This window comes from Phodopus roborovskii, unplaced genomic scaffold (genome assembly GCF_943737965.1).
Source record: "Phodopus roborovskii unplaced genomic scaffold, PHOROB, whole genome shotgun sequence".
Lineage (NCBI taxonomy): Eukaryota > Metazoa > Chordata > Mammalia > Rodentia > Cricetidae > Phodopus > Phodopus roborovskii.
Window position 1 is genome coordinate 1647903 of NW_026126550.1, and position 20289 is coordinate 1668191.

At 39.2% G+C, this 20289-nt stretch overlaps 1 protein-coding gene across 3 annotated transcripts in view; it reads right to left on the bottom strand.

Annotated features, from left to right (window-relative positions):
* Positions 1–253: 253 nt before the first annotated feature.
* Smad4 (SMAD family member 4) overlaps positions 254–20289 on the bottom strand; it is a 53690-nt gene continuing 33654 nt past the window's right edge. For all 3 annotated transcript variants that reach the window (XM_051201258.1, XM_051201257.1, XM_051201256.1), the window contains 4 exons: positions 17275–17458; positions 16452–16620; positions 7503–7641; positions 254–6141 (listed from right to left, as the gene is read on the bottom strand). In XM_051201258.1, the coding sequence (XP_051057215.1) occupies positions 5930–6141; positions 7503–7641; positions 16452–16620; positions 17275–17458 (704 nt within the window). In that variant the 3' untranslated portion in view covers positions 254–5929. The remainder of the gene's footprint in view (positions 6142–7502; positions 7642–16451; positions 16621–17274; positions 17459–20289) is intronic.

Sequence of the window (20289 nt, forward strand, 5' to 3'; positions counted from 1 at the left end):
TTCTGTCCCCACTCCATGCCTCATACCCTCCCAACAGCCACTGCTCTCCAGTCACTACCATCCTACCCCTCTAGAGAGAGACAAGACTGAGGGGCTGCTATTCGGGTTATCTCTGCAATGCCATTATTTCCCATCTCAAAGTCCCAAAGAAGGAAAATGTTGATCTCAAGTGTGAAAATTCTTAAAGCAATCAGGAACTCTTTCCAGATCCAAGACATCCATGAGCTTAAGAAAAAGAATGAGCACATAATGATTTAGTTGGCTTTCTCTTTTAATCAAAAACATACTTTGTTACAGAGTTCTCAAGAAAGTTTCAACTTTTTTTTTTTTTTTTTTTTTTTTTTTTTTTAAGCCACAGACTTCAACCAGGCAAAAGTATATAGAAAGGAAGTAACTGGTGCTTCAGCTGACCAGGTTTTTCCTAAAAGCACAAGCTGAGTGACCCCAGAGGAGCAGAGAGCTGGAAGTACCTCCACCAAATCTGTCCCCAACCCCGCAGCCACTTCTGCAGTACACCAGTTTTTATCCCCTCTAGGCAGCCATGCTTTTCTCTTAAGTCACATGTCCGATGCATTGAACAAAAAAATCCTCCATTTGGAGGAAGTTTGCCAACTCCATGTTTAGTTTTTGAACCACTCCAAACCTGTGAGCCCTTCTACCAATGACAAGCAGCCTTAGCAAGAGCAGCTGGTTTCATCCCTCTTCACCAGCTACCACAGAGCCAGCCTCTACCAGGACTCCCCAAGCCCCCACCCCCGAGCCCACCCCCTAGAAAGGTTCCCAGGTCCTTAAAAATAACAAACTCAGTTATACTCATCCAAGCAGGCTGGAAGAGAACTCTCTGAAAGGAATGATCCAGCCAAAAGTTATCTAATCAAAAGGATATAAAAGAGGCAAAAGTAAAGTGAATCATTCACTGATACTGTTTTCCATAGCATCAATTAAAATATTGATAGAATTCTGAAAACCTTCCTGTTCTGAGCAGAGAAGAGTTAAGCAACTCAAGATCCAAAGGAAGGACCTCTAATATCACTAGGCATTAACAACAGTGTTTCAATCTATTAGGAGGACAGTGTCACACACACACCAACTTCAGAGTCAGAATGTCATGACTTAGAAGAGCCTTTAGACAGGCCTCAACAGAGATGATGGCAAAATGAAATGAAGGCCCCCCCACCCCGGGTGTTTATGTTTTACACTGTACTTACTGCAGCCCCTAAGGTGGTGCTAGGCCTTTGGTTAAAAGTAAGTCGTAAGGACATATGTAACTACTTGTCCACAGAAGAACAGATAATGAAAGATCAAGCCTAGTCTCACTGAGTAACAGAGAAATAAGCAAGAACCCCCCTCAAACAGCAGAACACAGGTACAGAGCGAATGCCATACTGCTACAAGGTGGGCAAGGTCACTTAGAAGCCTGAGCTGGCAGGACAGTCCAACCCCTCATTTCACAGGTGAGGCAGCTGAGGCCTAAGAAGGGAAACGACTTGCCAAGAACATACTAAATCATGAATAAAAGTGCCACCATCTGAGTCCAGAGCCACACGTTTTCAGTTGAACAGGATCATGAACTCTGAACCTACTGAAAAAAAAATCTTAAACTGTGAACACAGAGAAATGATTGTCTTCACCACAATTCTCTTCAATCCTTCCCACATTACAAAAGCAATAAAAAGCTTCATCCATTCATTTCAGTCCAATGGTAAAATCCCTGAAAACATCAGTCATTACATTAGCTACTCCTTGGGACACGGTATTAGACTCTCAATTCTCATAAAGGCACCTATAGGTAAGAAGTATCTATAGAGGAAGGTGGCCAGAGTGAGGGTCACCAGGACACAAAACAAACAAGGATGTTTTCTAAAGAAGTTGTGTGTGGTTTATTGGTGACGCTAGAAAACAGTACAGCTTTTCTGAGTGAATTAAATGGAAACCAATCTTTTCAAAAACACTGGAGGCTATGAGGTTCTGAGTATGACTTAATTCTTTCCACAACAACAATGTAAAACTCATCAAGAAGCAATCAAATCAATGCTAAATAGCAACATACCAAAGTCCTTTTCAACCCTAACAGGACCATGTCCTGGGTAAACACTAATAATGTGGTTCCCTCGACTAAGTAGTTAGAAACAAAGGATTTGAAAACACTAAGAAGAGGCACACTAACAAACCACTAAAGAACTGGTAGCTGTCAAAAAGGAAGATTAGGAAAACTCAAAATGAAAACATCAAAACTACAGCAATCTTGGGCATTTAAGAAAGGCTACATAGTGCTTTCTATCTCAGAGGCCCAGTGTCCACAGAGACAGGAGAAAGAAAAAAAAAAAAAAAAAAAAAAAAAAGAAATAGTATATCCAGTATATTCTGATTTCCTAATAGTTCCCACCAATAAATGGCTAATTTTTAAAAAACGTTTTACTGCTTCATAAGGCAAGATGATGAAAACTTTCATTCTTCAGTAACACCAGATAAACCATCTCGCCGCATGGAAAGTGCTAGGGCGGAGGCTCTGCCAAGGACATGCTATGAATAAGGCCACTGGCTTTTTACACACTTCTTAACATATCACAAGAGAAGAAACTGCTTGTTATTAGAAGGAAAAATGGCAAAGGTTTGAGCAGGAGACTGCCAGCCTTTCTTTATGACCATGCAAAGGAGGATTTCAGGGGCTATGTACAGATCACTATGAACAGATGAGTTCGTCTGTGTGCACATGTGTGCACGTGTGTGTGTGTGTGTGTGCGCGCGCGCGTGTGTGATACCTGCTAGTTTCTACCAGGCCCCACATATGAGAATGTTCCTTGAAAGGATTCATGTAGTAATCTAACCCACATCCTTACTACTTTATCATTAAATAAAATGACAATGATGAAGACAGCAACCTATGGGAAACTACCAAAAAAGAACTCTGGCCAACTCCAAATAAAACTGCTCCTTCTAAGAGGTCTCAATTAATGGGACAACAAATTTTAAAAAAACAAAACAAAACAAAAAAAAAAAACAAACAAAAAACCTGAGTGACAGTTACTAGCAGACCAGGAGCAAATACATTTAACCTCTACAGATACTTCACAAGCATTTCAGAAAGATTCCCTTCTCCATACTGTAAAACCTCTGAGCTTACTTTGCCTTCAAAGCTGCTAATATAAACCCTGCTGTTCCCCACAAAACTGGATTTTTAACTTTGAAATACAGCATAGCCAATCATATGTTGCTGGATTTTCCAGGCATGGCCCCTAAGCCAGCTAATCCTATCTGTGAACCTGCACTGTTTACAGGGACAATGGGTTAGGACAATACAAAAAGATGGTGTTTGTGGAAAGCAAGTGCATGGCAGTGGTTTATCATCATCTTTGTATAGCAGGGGCAGTAAAGTAGAACAATTAAGGTAAACTCTATCCCACAAAAGAATCTACTTCCAAGCAAATAAAGGCAATACCATTAAGGATTCCCTTTAATCATGCACAGAAAGGCACAAGACGAAAGTAGAATGGGTTTTAAACTGGGTGGGCCTACCTCATCTGTCACTCAGCTTCTAGTCCAATTCGATCTTAGAAGACTCAAGCTATGAATCAGAGACCACCACCCAGAACCATACCCACATTGCAATCAGACTCTGAGAACTACAGAAACTACTTTATCCTCAAATGGACACAAATTTTTTAAGCTTAGGGAAGTTTTCTAAAGTCTTACTCATCAAAGATGGCAACTTCTAAAGAACAAAAGGAAACACAGTTTATAAAGGCATAGAACAGTCAAATTACAAACATTATCAATAACTACAAGTAAATTGTATGGCTCTTAGTAAGAAAACCAAGACAGGTGGCTTGGCTCTGAACAGATACTTCTTAGCAAATACTTCCCACATACTTAATGAAGATGATTAAACATGGAAATGTTTCCATAAGTAGAAAAGGAAGCATCAAGTTGTACCACTGCATGGACAATGTTCTAGTCAGATAACCTGGATTTCAAAAAGTCTGTTATACTAAAACTCTTCTTCCCTGTCACACCTATTCCCCATCCATAGTAAAAGGGATCTAAAGACAAACATTTCTAGAGAAGGTATCTTTTTATAATTCTGCCAATACAACACCTTAAAAAATTTACCTTAAACTTCTACAGACAGTAAAAGTATCTGTAAGTATTTAAGAACTGGTAAAGAAGCTATTTAAAAAGACAAGGTGTGTAAGTTGGACTGAGATTTCCACTCCTATCATAGCAGCATTCAGTGGCTTCTGGAACCCTCTGAAGCAAGCTGCGGGGACTTGTTGATTACTTCAGCACAAAGACTGCTAGGCAAGGGTTTCCGGAGCCCAAATGCCTACTGCACTGTAAAATTCACAGAACTCTCAGAGCAAAGAATAAAAGCATCTCAATGATCTTGATTTTATTCACACTATTCATCCCAGGTCTATTTTTTGCTACAGTAAAACAAAAGTTCAAAAAATATCCAACTCTACACATGATACATAATGTACATGGGAAAGTCCTGGTAGAGTGTGAGGGGAAAACCAGAGCTGTACAATCCAACTGGCTGTTGCCTGTCATTTAGTAGAAGGTGTCTTGCCACTGAGATTGGACTCAAAAGTGCAAAAGGAAAGCATTTTAAAAACAAACCTAGAATTCAACTTTGCATATTGAGACTCAGTTTTATTTACGCTACTAACTAGGTAAAAAGTATACATGTTGTGTCTGTGGTACAGTCAACGCATCTGCAACTTTTCTACTTAAGTCTCTATACAAAGTCACTGCCGACTGATCGATGATGTCAAACAAAGGGCTTAGAATAACCAAAAGGTATAAAAAAGTTTGCAGTCTTGCCCCAAGATACAAAAACTGAATTTTAAACAATGTCAAAACATACATGATTTAAACAGTATATGAAAAAAAGTCACACATCAAATCAAGTACAAAAATATCCAAACTACCTATTACGAACTGCAATGTTTCCATTATTCTGCACAGTATTTAACATAGAATTCAGCAGTTTCCAAAATATTCATTATTTTAGTTGAAGCACTGCCATCTTGCAGAACAGTGAGGCGTTAGGCAGAGCAACACTGCTTTAGTGTTTTTATAAATACAAAACCTTCTCCCTGTGAATTAAGGGAAAGAAATCCGCCCCCCTAGGCTTTTTTTTTTTATATTAATAGCCAACCATATGCCTAGAAATATAAAAGAATTCATCTACTGTTTAACAGGGCAAAAGTACACATCTTGATAATGGTCATCCATTAGGGCTAAAAAATGTAATTTTAAATGGCATTTCTTTGACTGATAATTGTAAGGAATTGTCACTAATGCACACAGATTAGTGTTTTGTCTTGGGGAAAAAAACCCTGAAGTCTGCAAGGCAGTATGAATTTAATTCACCTTCACTGTTTAACTTGCAAAAAACCATTCTGGATAAAAGGTTGATAAAAGACTTTTAAAACATAGTGAAGTTGCTTTCAGTAAAACTGACTCACCCATGTGGCACTTGAACACAGTGTGTTCAACAATAACTTGCTCACTAAGTAACAGGTGAGCTAACTTTGAGAACTTCTCAGCCTTAAAATCAGCAACACTGAGTGTGCTCTGCAAAGGAACACAACAGCATCTGTGTGTAAGTAGCTCACACACACCTAAGGGGCTGAGTTCCCAGCACTGGATGACTCCTTCATACATAACAACCCGTGAAGATTTAGTAAGAAATGGTTCTTCCTGATCTTCCAAGCTCTGAGCCATGCCTGAAAAGTTCTAAAATAGAAAAAAAAAGTTTCAATTCAGTTTCTGTCTGCTAAGAGCAAGGCAGCAAACACATCTTTCAACCCTTTATGAAAAGACAGAGCAGAACAAATATGCAATAGATCTTCAGATTATAAACAGGATTATATTTCATAGTCCACCATCCTGAAAATGGCTAGGGCATCCATGGTGAGAGCTCTCAGTCTAAAGGTTGTGGGTCTGCAATGGGCATGGTGTGAAGCACTTCATCAAGGAGCTGGAGAGCACGGTGGAGGTGGATCTCGATCCAGCATGGTGTTTCCTTGATGCTCTGTCTTGGGTAATCCGGGCCCCAGCCTTTCACAAAGCTCATCCTGAGTATGCACAAGCGACGGAGGTCATCTACACCAATGCCGGCAGCAGCAGACAGACCTGACAGAAAAAGTGTGGGAAGTGTCAGGGAGCAGGACTATCTCTTCCCACCCTCCCTACACTCTGCCTTCCTTATGTGTTTTCCTCAGCATACGACTTCTCTGTCAGTGTCAAAAGTAACTGCAGGCCTAAACCTTATCAACAGGACTGAAAATTTGGTTAAGACAGTTCATATTCCACATATGTATTTTAACTACCAGAGACCAAATAAATTCCCACAATCTACCAATATTTCACCCGTTTTCCTCTTTAGAAGTAGAGATATAGGAGGAATAATCAACTTCTGTAATAGTCAGGGCATATCATGGTTCTAAGAACCACAGTGTCTAAACTGCCACACCAGAATAAGCCATGACTGATAATCAGACAGTCATCTACTTGGGCCCATTGAAACTTCTCAGTTGATTTGTGTCTGTCTCTTAGCTTTGAGATCATGGGGGTGGGGGATGTGAAGTGGGGGAGAGATATATAGATAGAAATAAGAAATGCAATGCTAATCTGACTTCCTAAGAAAACAGAACATGTTTGTCTATAACACTAAAACTATCAAATGGTTTAGATCCCCATCTTTTTTAAATGAATTAGTGGTTATGTCTTATATACACCTAAATGGTAAACTCCTGAAGATATGTCACAACAGACTCTGTATCTATTTTTTCAATCAGAACATACAGTCATATTTATCAGCATTACCATGAAACTAACGGGAGAAATTTGCAATGTGCTGTGGTGAAACCTGCAGGGCCAGTGCAGTTTCCTTAGCCAGTGTGATTTGCTTACCACACTGAAGAAGTTAAGAACAGGGGTTGAATGAATCACTAGTTATGCCTTCAGACGTGGAAGATGGGTGCCACGTGTTTCCATCATAAAAGTCTATAGTCGGGAGTTTAACTCTGCAGTAAAAAATTCCCATCAGTGTGAAGCCTGGCACAGTTCGATCTTACCCTAAAATTAAAAACTCTACCAGTTATAAATGCCACCCTCACTTAGTTCTCTGTGTTCAGCATACTGTTTCTAAATGGAGGTGTCTAATTCTGAAGCTGTGATAGCTGTTCCAATCAGCACAAAGCCTAACACTCAAGGATTTAAACCCCTGGCTGGTGAGGCAGCAACTATAAGCACTGACCAAGGAGAGGAGACTAAAGTATGACAACCCCCTTTATCAGCTAATGCAAACAGGATCCTATCCCAGGCAAAGAAAAATTACTACAGAAGAAAGGTTTTTACAAAATCAAATGTTATAACCCAGTAAAAAAAATTTTAATTTCTGTTATTCTTTAAAACAATTGATCAACTGAGTGAATCAAGATTAAAAGCCACTACTATTACACTTTGAACAGAAAAATAGAAAATAAACATACTGATTGCTGGAGCTATTCCACCTACGGATCCAGGACCAGGGATATTTCCTGCCACAGCTGCCGCCTGGGCAGCAGCTGCAGCTTGTGCAGTGGCTGCCTGCTGCTGCATCTGCCGGTGACACTGCCGCAAATCAAAGACCTTTTAAAAGAAAAAGTGTAAGTTTAATATATGAGTCCAGCACCAAAGATGACACTGGTCAAAGCCAACATGTAATATACCAACAACTCAGAATTCCATTTGCCTCTCACAAGAAATGCACTAATTGTGACCTTTGTAAATTTCAGGGCTTTTCCAAAGTATCCAGGTTTGATCTCAAAACTGATGCCCTCTTCTAGCCTGTCAACAAAGTCTCCAGACACTCATTTGGTACATAGACATGAAGACAAAGCACACAGACACATAATTTTTCAGAAGTTTTAAAAATCTTTATGCACACTGCACAGCTTAGAGACCATCAAGAGGCACAGCTCACTGCCTAGAAGGACCTATGTAGGCCAGCTGTTCCTACTTTGTGAAGAGACACTTCTCTGTCTCTAATGAACACGAAAGATATTGCCCATTCTTTCAGAGCCAAACTATTAAGTATTCTTTAGGGTAGAGGGAATAGCTTTGTATATCTGGCCAACATCTTTGACAATGCTTGCAATTTGGAAAAGAATAACAAACTGCATTGTCACTATATAGGAAAACATTCATATTTTAGTAATTACATTAGAAAGATTTTGTTTGTGTGTGTATGTTTCTGTGTGTGTCTGATCCCTGTTGCTAGAGTTACATGGGATGTGAGACACCTCATGTGGATGCTCAGAACTCAACTTGGCCCCATGGAAGCAACAAGCACTGAACCATGGAGCCATCTCTCCAGGCCCCAGACCCACATCTTTATGGGAAGCATACTTTAGCACCTATGGCACAGTATCAAAACTAAGGCTCCCTTTCAAAAGTTCCAGAGAAGAAAAAATTTTTTTAAAGGGTAAACCAAACAATTCCGAAAACATGGCTACTTTAAGTGACGGTTATATGGAATTTCATGAAAATTGTTTCTATTTTCAAGTTTTAAAATGTTTATAATTTACCACCAACAAATACATGTGCTGTTCTTAATGTCCTCAGAGCCTATCCATGAAATAGGAATATTAAATACACATATTTTCATAGGGGAACTATACAGCTTGCTTTTAATAGATGTTATTGCTTTGCTTTAGGCCTTCCTAATAGTCATTTTTTTTTTCACAATGAATTAAGGACAACTTAGTAAGTCATTTCTCCTCAAGAAGAGAAAGACTAACATAATAAATAAAGGCTCAGGGCACTTTACCTCCTTTTTTTGTGTAAGTACTGGGATGCTATTTCAATAATCAACAACTTACAGGTAACAAATCACCTCTTTACCAGAGAAAAAGCATTTCCATTTTAAATTTTACTTCCCAAAATAATACTCTTGCTGTGGAAAAGTCCAGAGAAAGAGTGCCAGGCTGTGAGAGAGAGGGGACCAGGAAAGGTAGGAGTAAGGCTGTGCACTGGATGGCTTTAGCTTCTGAACTGTGTAATTTGGCTCCTATTTAAAACATAACTAATTCTTTAAATGTGGAATGCAGATAACCCAAGTATGTACTACTCTATCACTGAAAACAAGAGCAATCAAAATGTACATAACTTTCTACTCAGTGATAATAGGTTTGGGACCAACTCCATAAATTTTCTGATGTTTAAACTGTCTTAACCATGGCATTTAAATGCAAATTATAAAGACACACAATAATACAATCTCTCCAAAGAACAAACTGTCCCTTAACATGGTGCCACTTTCTAAAAAACAAGAAGCAAAACCTTTCTTAATTGACACATCTGAAAACAGACCCAAAAGCACCCTTCCAGAAGACCTTGACAAAGCCAACTACTAGGATCAGAAATCTGGCAATGCCCAGAATAGAAATGCTACTTTCTGGAGTTCCCAAAAGTTTCTTGGACTCTCAACTTTTCCACTGGGTTTTTACAAGACGTTAGACGTTAGGAAGCAAGTTCAAACCTTTTCCTATCTGAATAGCTCTACACAAAACGGATTTTGAAGAAAGGAACTGATACACTTCTTACAGCAGTTTTAGGTTCACAGCAAAACTGAACAAAAAGTTCAGAATTCCCATCTTCACACACATCATTTTCATTTGTTGTGATCCATCGATCTACCCTAAGGTAAGCAATATGAACAAGTCAACACTTAACCTTTAGGGCTCTTGATAATGTACATTCTATAGGTTTGTTCACATTCATCACATCACATTGCTACCATTGTCACACATCACAGAGTATGTGTATGCATGTATGTGTGTAGGTAGGTAAGTGTGTAACACTGGGTGATTTCCTCAGATTCTCAATTTTTTTTTTTTTTTTTTAAAGTTTACGGAGACAGGGTTTCTGTGTGTAGCAGCCCTAGCTGGCTGTCCTGGAATTCACCTTGTAGACCAGGCTGGACTTGAACTCAAGGAGATCCGCCTGCCTCCACCTTTCTAGTGCTGAGTGGGACTAAAGGCGTGCACCACCATGCTAAGCTCTCTAGCTTATTTTTTGAAACAGTGTCTCTCACTGAGCCAAGTTATCTCTACTTCCTACCCTATAAACTAGTCTTAATAAAGTCCAAATTACCAACTGTTTTTACAAATCAAGTCTTTGATGGTTATCTAGGTTTAAGCCTCACATCTTATATATTTTTCATAGTTTTGTGTGATTTACATTACCCACATACAGTCACTTTTTAAAATGCCATCACTAATCAAGGATAATATACATAATTTGGGGAGGGGATGTAGCTGGGAAGGATAGGTCTCACTATGTAGTCCTGGCTAGCCTGGAACTCACTATGTAGACCACATTGGCCTGGAATTCAGAGATCTTCCTGCCTCAGCCTTCTAAGTGCTTGACTAAAGGTGTACATCACCATGCCTAGCCCATGTATAAATATTATTATCTAAACATAAGTTTAAAAAAGGCTCAGCACCCTTCCCTGCCAACCATGAGTCATTAAAATCAAATAATCTTCACATATGGGCATAGTTCAATTATGTTGTAAAATATCACATATATAACTGAATGCATAGTATACCAGTGGAATGAGTATTTCAAGAAACCACAAAAATGAAAACTAATGACATGAATCTGAAGATAAATAAATATGCTGCACCAGATACCTCAGCAAACGTGTTCCCATACATCATTCATGTACTATACTATTAAGACTGAAAAACAAAATTTTCAGTCAAGCTATAAAACATTTATAAGACCTGCATTGTTTACTGGCTTCACACAGTAAAACGTGTTCCCATAGATCATTCATGTACTATACTATTAAGACTGAAAAACAAAATTTTCAGTCAAGCTATGAAACATTTGTAAGACCTGCATTGTTTACTGGCTTCACACAGTAAATGGCTGTCTATATACACAGCAGATCTCTCTTAGTAGTGAATGGTAAAGTAAGTGCAACCATTGAAATGGAACCATCCTCCATTCACAATCACCTAAGTTGTTGGTTGTTGTAAATAATCTTTATAGCATAGATCCAAAACAGTATTTTTGACCCATCATAACTCCTAAGCTAATGAGCAACTTAATTATACTTTCATTTATTTATGATGTCTTCCGTAGTTACTCTCATGCAAGTTTATTACAAAGTCATTGCATAACATATGTGAGTATAACATCTTCAGTGTATTATCTTTCAATAAAGAGCCAAAATCTGAATTTTTTTCATTAAGGCTCAATTATATTCTGCATCAGCTTGAATTAACATCAGCCTGAAAGGAGAAACACACAATGGTGTAGTATGTACAACACCTGAGTATTAAGATTTCATAAAGGACTTACTAAGTTATCTGACCTAAAGATAGAAATCACAATATGGCGCTGGAATGGTGCGGTCCTTTAAGAACACTTGTTAGTCTTTCAGAGGACCAAGGTGTACCCACATGGTAGCTTTAAACCACCTGTAATCCCATTTCCAGGTAGACTCGACACCTTCCTTTGACCTCTGCAAATACTAGGAACATGTGCACACATACATACGCTGGCAAAACTAAAGAAATGTTAACAAAAAATATGCAGATGTTGGGAATAAATTAAACTTAATAGGTTTATAATGCTTTTCAACCTAGCTCCACATAAACAGCTTTTAGTTTTAAAAGCATCTACTGTTTCTTTGCCCCAATATGTACATATTTAAAAACAAACCTGATTCAGTATCAGAAATGCTAATAAAACTGCAATGGGATTCCATTTCATACCCACTAGTGCTAATGAAAAGCAGATAAACTGGAAACTTCACACACTTTAGGGGAATATGTGTTTTTTGTAAAAATGTTTTAGCAGATTGTCCTAGTTAGGGTGATAAAAGACCATGACCAAAGCAACTTGGGAAGTTGTTCCATGTAACAGTTCATTTTCAAAAACGAGGGCACAACTCAAGCAGGGCAGGAACCGGGAGGCAGAGGCTATGGAGGAGTGCTGCTTACTGGCTTGCTCCTCCTGGCTTGCTTAGCCTGCTTTCTTAGAGAACCCAGGACCACCAGCTCAGGAATGGCACCACCCACAATGGGCTGCTCCCCTCCTCCCTATCAATCACTAATTAAGAAAATACCCTACAGGCTTGAATGCAGCCAGATCTAAGGGAGGCATTTTCTCAGACACACCAGGCACACATGCAGCATACAGGCATTCAAACACACATAAAATGAAATATAAAAAAATAAACCCCGCCCCCACACCCCCCCTCAAGTGACAGAACAAGGCCACATAAAAAAAAAAAAAAAAAAAAAAAAAAAACTTGTTTCATTTACATTTTAAAAGCCAGTAAAAGCCAGGTAGGTGTATTAGGGCATACCTGTATCCCAGTGTTCGTGATTTAGAAGAAAAAAGATCAGGAATTCATGGCCATCTATTGCTACATAGCAAATTCAAGGCCAACATAGGATATATGAAAGTCTATCTCAAAAACCAAAAACACTAATGAATTTGTTTACCTTGTTTGAATTTAACAGGGAAGTGTCTCTCTGTGTGTACATTTCTCAGTGTGTAGCCACTTCCAGGGTTTCACAATATTTGTATACAATTCACTCTAGAAGCATCATCCCTGGTGAGAATCTACCTGGACAACAGTAACTTGAATATATCCCTTTTTCACTGCTGCCAAACCAATTAGCAAATAAGAAAGTATCAGTAGTTCAATTTAAGGTTCACTTACACCTGTCTAATAAATTATTCTCAAGAACATAAAATAGTTGTTAAAAAGAAAGAATTCTTTCCAGACATGGTAACTCTCACCTCTAAGCCTAGCACTCAGGAGGCAGAGGTAGGTGGATCTCTGTAGTTTGAGGCCAAACTATTCTACATAGTGAGTTCCAGGATAGTCAGAGCTACATAGTGAGACCCTGTGTAAACAAATAAATGACTTTTGAAATCTTGAACAGCTAATAGGACAAAGTAGAATGTTGCCGTAATGCCAAATTTTCTGTCCCACAAGTTACTATCTATACTTCATTGCAAAAATATTTAGATTAGAATAAAAATCTGTTCATTATGATGGAATACTAAAACGATTTACCAAAACTTAACCACAACTGTTCAATAAATGATCCAGGCTAGCCAAAAGAATCAAACTATCAACTAATAAGAAAGAAAGCCAAAAGAATCAAACTATCAACTAATAAGAAAGAAAGAAAGAAAGAAAGAAAGAAAGAAAGAAAGGAAGGAAGGAAGGAAGGAAGGAAGGAAGGAAGGAAGGAAGAAAACCTCACAGCAGACAGCTAAGACTGAAGGCAGAAGCTACCACTGCCAAGACTGTATGTAAGAGAGTAAAAAAGACAGGATCCAATTGTTCACAGTATGAAAAGGGACAATGGGCAAACTCTCAGGGCAACAACTAGGTATCTGAAAATGAATCAAGTACTAACGAAATAGTTTGACAGTCAGTTCAGATAGGAAGCAAATAGTACCCACAGCAGAGGTATCAAAGAAATGAGGCCAAGAGAATTTAATCCTGTGCATACTCAGATACAGGAACTAGATTTCCCCCCAAAAGACAAAGTTTCCCTACCTCCTAATTATAAGATGTGGTTCTAAAACGTGGATTCTAGTGGCAAACAAAATTGCCCTATAGGGAAAAGTAATGATAGGAAATGTATCTGATTGAATGTAACTGACCTCAAGCTCATAGGGAGCAGCACTATTAGGAGGTGTGGCTTTGTTGGAGGAAGTGTGTCACTGTGAGGGTGGGCTTTAAGGTCTCCTATGCTCAAGTGACAGTATAGACAGACTCCTTATTGTTGCCTGAGGATATAGATATAGAACTCTCAGCTCCTTTGCCAGCACCATGCCTAACTGCATGCCACCCACCAAGATGATAAGGAACCTCTGAACTAAAAAACAAACAAACAAACAAAACAAAAACAAAAACCAAAAAACCAAAGAAAACATTTAATTGGACTGGCTTACAAGAGTTGCTATGGTCATGGTGTCTCTTCACAGAAATAGCAACCCAAACTAATACAGAAAAAATTTGCCTATGAAACAAAATGAAGTAAAAATCATATAAATCCAATGCCACTAACAGATCAGACAGATTCTAGCATCCCATTAAACTGGATGTAGTGACTCAGGCCAGAGCAAGGCAGAGGGAAGAAGATCAGCAGCTCAAGACCAACCTTGGCTACTTAACAAGTGTAATGCCAGCCTGGGCTACATGAAACCCTGCCTCAAAACAAAACAAAGATTAATATAAATGACAAAATATAAAAATTCCTTGTAGAAAAGTTATAAAATATAAACAAATTTCGAATGGAGTATTCTATGAGCAAACTATACAATGATGGAAATGTTGTAAAATCACCCCATGCCAAAACTTTAACAAAGTGTGGGGGAGAAACAAAGACTGGTAAAACCACAGTTGTCAAGGTCCATAAGAACGTGGGAGTTCAACTAACATTTTGAGCAACAGTGGAAAAGCTACCATAAATGCTCTTCCCTGATAATGAAAGATGTAGGGAGCCGTCCCTGCATTCTCCATTACAAGATGGTGCCTGCATCCGGCTGGCGTTGAGAGTAAACAAGTCAGTGCGCAGGTGCAGGGTGATTTTCCCTCCCTTGGCCTCTGCCTCTCCCGTGGCGTTATATGGGCCGATGGGCTGCAGCCAATCAGGAGGTGACATGTCCGAGGCGAAGGTTGTAAACCTATATAAGGGTTGGGTTTTGGATGTTTGGGGTCTCCGCTCTGTAAGCTTATGCTCTCCCTCTCAAGATGCATTAAAGCTTTACTGCAGAAGGATCCTGAGTGTGCGCCATCTGGTAATGGAGAATGCAGGGACGGCTCCCTACAGAAATTGACGACTACTTATCCATCATCATAGAGCCCTCATCTAGTAGCTGATGGAAACAGAAGCAGACACCAACAGCTAAACACTGAGCCCAACTGGAATCCAGATGCAGAGAGGGAGGACAAGACCAGGCTACAGAAACCCACAGAGGCAGCTGACCTGAACAAGGAGGAGCTAATGGGCCCCCAGACTGATAGCTGGGAATCCAGCATGGGACTGACTCAGACCCCCTGAACATGGGTCTCTGTTAGAACGCCTGGGCAGTCTATGGGAACTCTGACAGTGGAACCAGGATGTATCCCTGTTGCACAGAAGGCCTTTGGGAGCATGTTCCCCATAGAGGAATACTCCCTTAACCTAGAGGCAGGAGGGAGGGCCTAGTCCCTACTCCAAATAACTTGACAGATTTAGATGACCCTTCCAGGAAGGCATTACCCTATATGTGAAGTGTGTGTGTGGGGGGGGGGGGGTGGAAGGGCAGGGGGATGAGATAGAAAGGGAACTGGGACTGATATGTAAAATAAGAAAAATAAGTAAATAAAAATCTAAAAGAAAAAAGAATGTGGGAGTTGTCATTTTCTCTATAGCTGGCATGTTTCTAAGCATCACAAAAAGGGCCAGGTGGTGGTTCACATGTATAATCAGAATTTCAAGGCCAAGCAGGGCTACACAGTTAAACACTGTATCCAACCAACCCTGACACCACACCAGGCACTCTTTGACTAAACTGTAACTGAAATGATACAGAGTCCTTTCAGAAGGACTCAACACAGTAATACCATGCATAACAGCTGATAAGGAAGGTGCTCAAAGGCTGAAAAATCTGAAATTGAAAATATACCTAAGCTCACTGGGCCTATTTTTGTCTTCCCCAAAGAATATATGTTAAAAATAAAATTGAGACGTGTTAAATATGTAATAATCAGTAAAAGCTATCTCCAGCTTCTTGGCATCTTAATTTTCAGTTTTATGAGGGGTTGAGGACATAGCTCAGTGGCAGAGCAGATGCCTAGCACTGAAAAAAAATATTCCATCCCTTGGAAAACTATTAACCTTAGAATTCAGAACTGTTTTCCATAAACCTTTAAACACATGCTAAAGTGAAATTCTAGAGTTTGATTTTCACCAATTTAGTGTAAAAGAATATGAGTTGGGAGGTTTCATTCAATATTTTCAAGAATCTGTGTATCACTCTAAATGACTTCACAGACTTGAAAACACTAGGACATAAAAGTAACCACAAAACTAAACAGCTGCTTACAATAATAAACAGATCTCCAGAAAATGTGTCTTATATTCAAAACACATGCATACTCTGTTGTAGTGGTACTTTTGTTTGTTGAAATACGGTATCATTAGGCAGCCAAGACTGATCTAAAATCTACCACGTATACAGCTCAGAATGGCTTTGAACTCACAATTCTCCTACCTCCTCCTACTGAATGTTCCCATCACAAGACTGTCTCACCACCTCTGATCAAAACATACCAACATAAGACAGATTTCCCCTCCTCTCACCTCCATTTTCAGGCTTCAAGCAACAAAGAGATTTTTAAGTGTAAGCATTCAAATATAAATGCAACTGACCTTTATATATGCACTTGGGTAGATCTTATGAACAGCATCGCCAGGTGCTCGCCCAGCTTCTCTGTCCAGGTAGTAACTCTGCACAAAGACTGCATGGTCACTAAGGCACCTGACCCAAACATCACCTTCACCTTTGCATTCCAGCTGCACACCTTTGCCTATGTGCAACCTTATGAAGGAAAGACAATTAATTACATTTCATCTTATTTATAGAAAGTTTTACTCAGGTACATAGCAAGAATAAAAAAAATATAATACCCAAATTTCATTTAACCCTTACAATTCAATGAGGTAAATTCTTTACTTTTAAAAAAGATTTTATTTTTATTTGTGCACATGTATGTGTGCATGTGCACACCTACGTGTTAGGGGAGGTGCCCATGCAGCTCAGAAGTCAGCATCAGATAGACTCCTTGGAGCTAGTTACAGGCAATTGTGGGTGGTGGGAACTGAACTCCAGTCCTCTAAAATAATAACAAATGCTTTAAATGACTGAGTCATCTCTCCAGCCACATATAATTTCCATAGTGTCCAAATCAACAGCCACTAACAACACACAGCTATTTAAAATACAATTAAAATTCAGCTATTCAATACATGAGCCATATTAAGTGTTCAAAAAACACGTGTGGCTAATGGTTACTGCATGGGATAGCACAGACAGAAGTCATAAAAACACAATGTAAATGCCTAAAATTGAAATGGAATGTTTACAATTTATGATGACTTTAATCCTTCATATTTAAGTCTCGTATACATAGAAAAATAATAATCTTGAAGAAAAGATACTGTACTATTCAATCTTTTTACTCTTTAAACATACCTTGCTCTCTCAATAGCCTCTGTCCTGTGAACATTGGAGAGTTGACCCAAGCAAAATCGATCTCCTCCAGAGGGATCCACATATCCATCCACAGTTACAATAGGGCAGCTTGAAGGAACCTTAAATGTCTCTCCTACCTGAACATCCATTTCAAAGTAAGCAATGGAACACCAATACTCAGGAGCTATAGGAAATACATTAAAAAAAAAAAAAAAAAAAAAAACCATCCATGTAATAAAAAATATAGGGAGGGAAGTACTTTCACCCATGAAACAAACCTAGACAAAGTTGAATAGACAAGGAATTAGTGAAGCACATAAAAGGATTGGATTAAAATAATGTAATACACTTAAAAAATAGTGATTCCATATCTTATTTGCAGCCAGTACTTACACCTTGACACTCTAAGGACCAAATGAACTGAGAATTTAAAGAACACAAGAAATCAGACTAGCTGGGCAGTAGTAGTGCACACCTTTAATCCTAACACTTGGGAGGCAGAAGCAGGGGGATCTCTACAAGTTCCAGGCCAGCCTTGTCTACAGAGTGGAAACCCTGCTTCAAAAAACCAACCCCCACAAAAAAAAAAAAAAAAAAAAAAAAAAGAAAGAAATCAGACTTTAAAATAAACTATTCTATCATGATAGTTCATTTGATTGCACATCTGTTCTGTTGTCTGAACTTTCCTTTTTAAAAAGTACACTAACCCTAAGATGTAGTCTATGTCTGATTTTACAGACCCTTAACTAGGACAAAATACCTAAACCAGCTGACATATTCCCACTTACACTTATGCACAGTTGTTTTACAGATTTTTAATTGTCTCTCAAACATCAAAGAGCCAATGTACATACATCCTACATGCACAAGGCATATTTTAGAAGTCATTTTAGTGAACCAGTACAGTCTATTCATTTGAATAACAATAATTTTAGATGGCTAGCAGAGGAGGAATGGGGAGGAGAGACAATACTCAGATTGCAAATACCATGATTTATTTCTGATTTTTGCTTCCATTATTTAAAAAAGTTCATATACATGTAATTTGTTTAACAGATATATACAAACATCTAGGGAATTATTTGCAAAGCAGCAAACAAAACTGTTCATAGTCCCTCACAAAGGTACCTAAGCAGGTACAGAGCAGGCAAATGAGCAAACAAATCAATATGGAACACAGGTCATGAACAACACTACAAAGATAATTAGAACAGATGAGGAAGACAGGGACTGGAGGATGGGGTAGAGGAGGAGGAACGTTATAAAACAGGACACTGGAAGAACACTTCAGCCTAGAAAGCTAAGGAACATTCTGTCTGATAACTCAAGACCTAAATGAAAGCCCTGTATTGGCTCAGAGGAAGAACTTCTGAGAGATTAGGAAGGGTGTTAAGGGTTTTGTCTGCAGATTTATTTCCATCAGGTGTTACAAATTCTGTATAATATGAACCAAAACTTTCAACAATCTGAAATGATACTTAGAATGATACAAACCAGCCTGCATTTCAAGTTCCTCCAGGAAAAAAAAATGAAGTAGTGACACCTAAAACTTAAAATAGAATACTCAGGAATCAAATTCTGAGGAGAAAACTTAACAGGAGTAGTGAACACACACCTTTACTCCCAGCACTCGGGAGGCAAAGGCAGGTGGATTTCTATGTGTTCAAGATCAGCCAGGTCTACAGAGTGAGTTCCAGGACAGCTGGGGCTATGTAGAGAAACTGTCTCCAACCCCCACCTCACCCCCCCAAAATAAAAGAAAAAAAAATTTAAATAAGCTAAAAAAGAAAAACATTTTACTGGACTGTGATATCAACTGACTGTCAACAGGACCTATACTCACCCAACAGACAAAGTTCTGGGAATGTGTGTAACAGCTTGGGTTAACCAAGACAGGAAGGCCCACTCTCAATGTGAATGGTGGCCATTGATCCATACAGACAGCCCCTTTGGGTGAACAAACAGGAAGACAGCAGAGCATAGATCCTGTTTCCTGACTGCAAATGCAATGTGACCCACTCCTAATCCTCCTGCGATAATGGCATCCCGACTATGTAAAACTGTACCCCAGCTGAAATTAAAACTGCCTTTGTTTTGTTTTGTTTTTTGAGACAGGGTTTCTCTGTGTAGCTTTGGAGCCTGTCCTGGAACTAGCTCTGTAGACCAGGCTGGCCTTGAACTCACAGAGATCCTCCTGCCTCTGCCTCCCGAGCACTGGGATTAAAGGTGTGCACCACCAACAACTGGCTTAACCCTGCCTTTTTTATATCACACACTTTCTCACAGTAACAAGTAAAACAGAGACACAGTAGCAAGAAACAGGACGGCGGCCCTGATACACTGGCCCTGATACACTCAACTGTGTGGTTCTTAAGTCTCTGAAACTAAGGGGGGATGGGGGAACTTAGATCTAGAGAAGCCCTAGAATGCTGTTAAGTAGAGCTAAGGGGATTATTCTGGTATGAGTTTGGAAAAGGAGAATGCAGAGAAATTCGGACAGTGGAGGCCAGGTGTTTTATCTGAAACTAGGTAAAGGTCATTCCTATTAGAGCCTGTCTAGACTCTGGCTGGATTCTGCCTGCGTTCTGGAAAATTGAGTGAGACCAAACTTGTAATGGGCTAATGTGCTAGGTGGATGAGATCTCAAAACTGATGATTTTATCCGTGTCATAGTTACTGCTCATGGCTCTCATCTGGGTCTAAAGAAAAAACAAAAACTGGAGCAGGAAAATATGAAAATATGCTGCAGTTGGGCAACAACAACATGAATTTGAACTTGCAGACAAGTGTCAGCAGCAGTAGTCAGTAGTCACCAAAGACATCTGTCACTCACTTCTCTGCAATGGTGAGCTATATTCTCACCTGTGAGCCAAAATAAACCCTTTCTTCCTTAAGTTGCTTTTTTCAGGTACTTTGTCAGAGCAATGGGAGTAGCTAATACATAAAAATACCTAATTGCTTGGCAAAAATCTGTCAAGCAATTGAGCACTTTCCAATGAGGAATTAATACGGCAC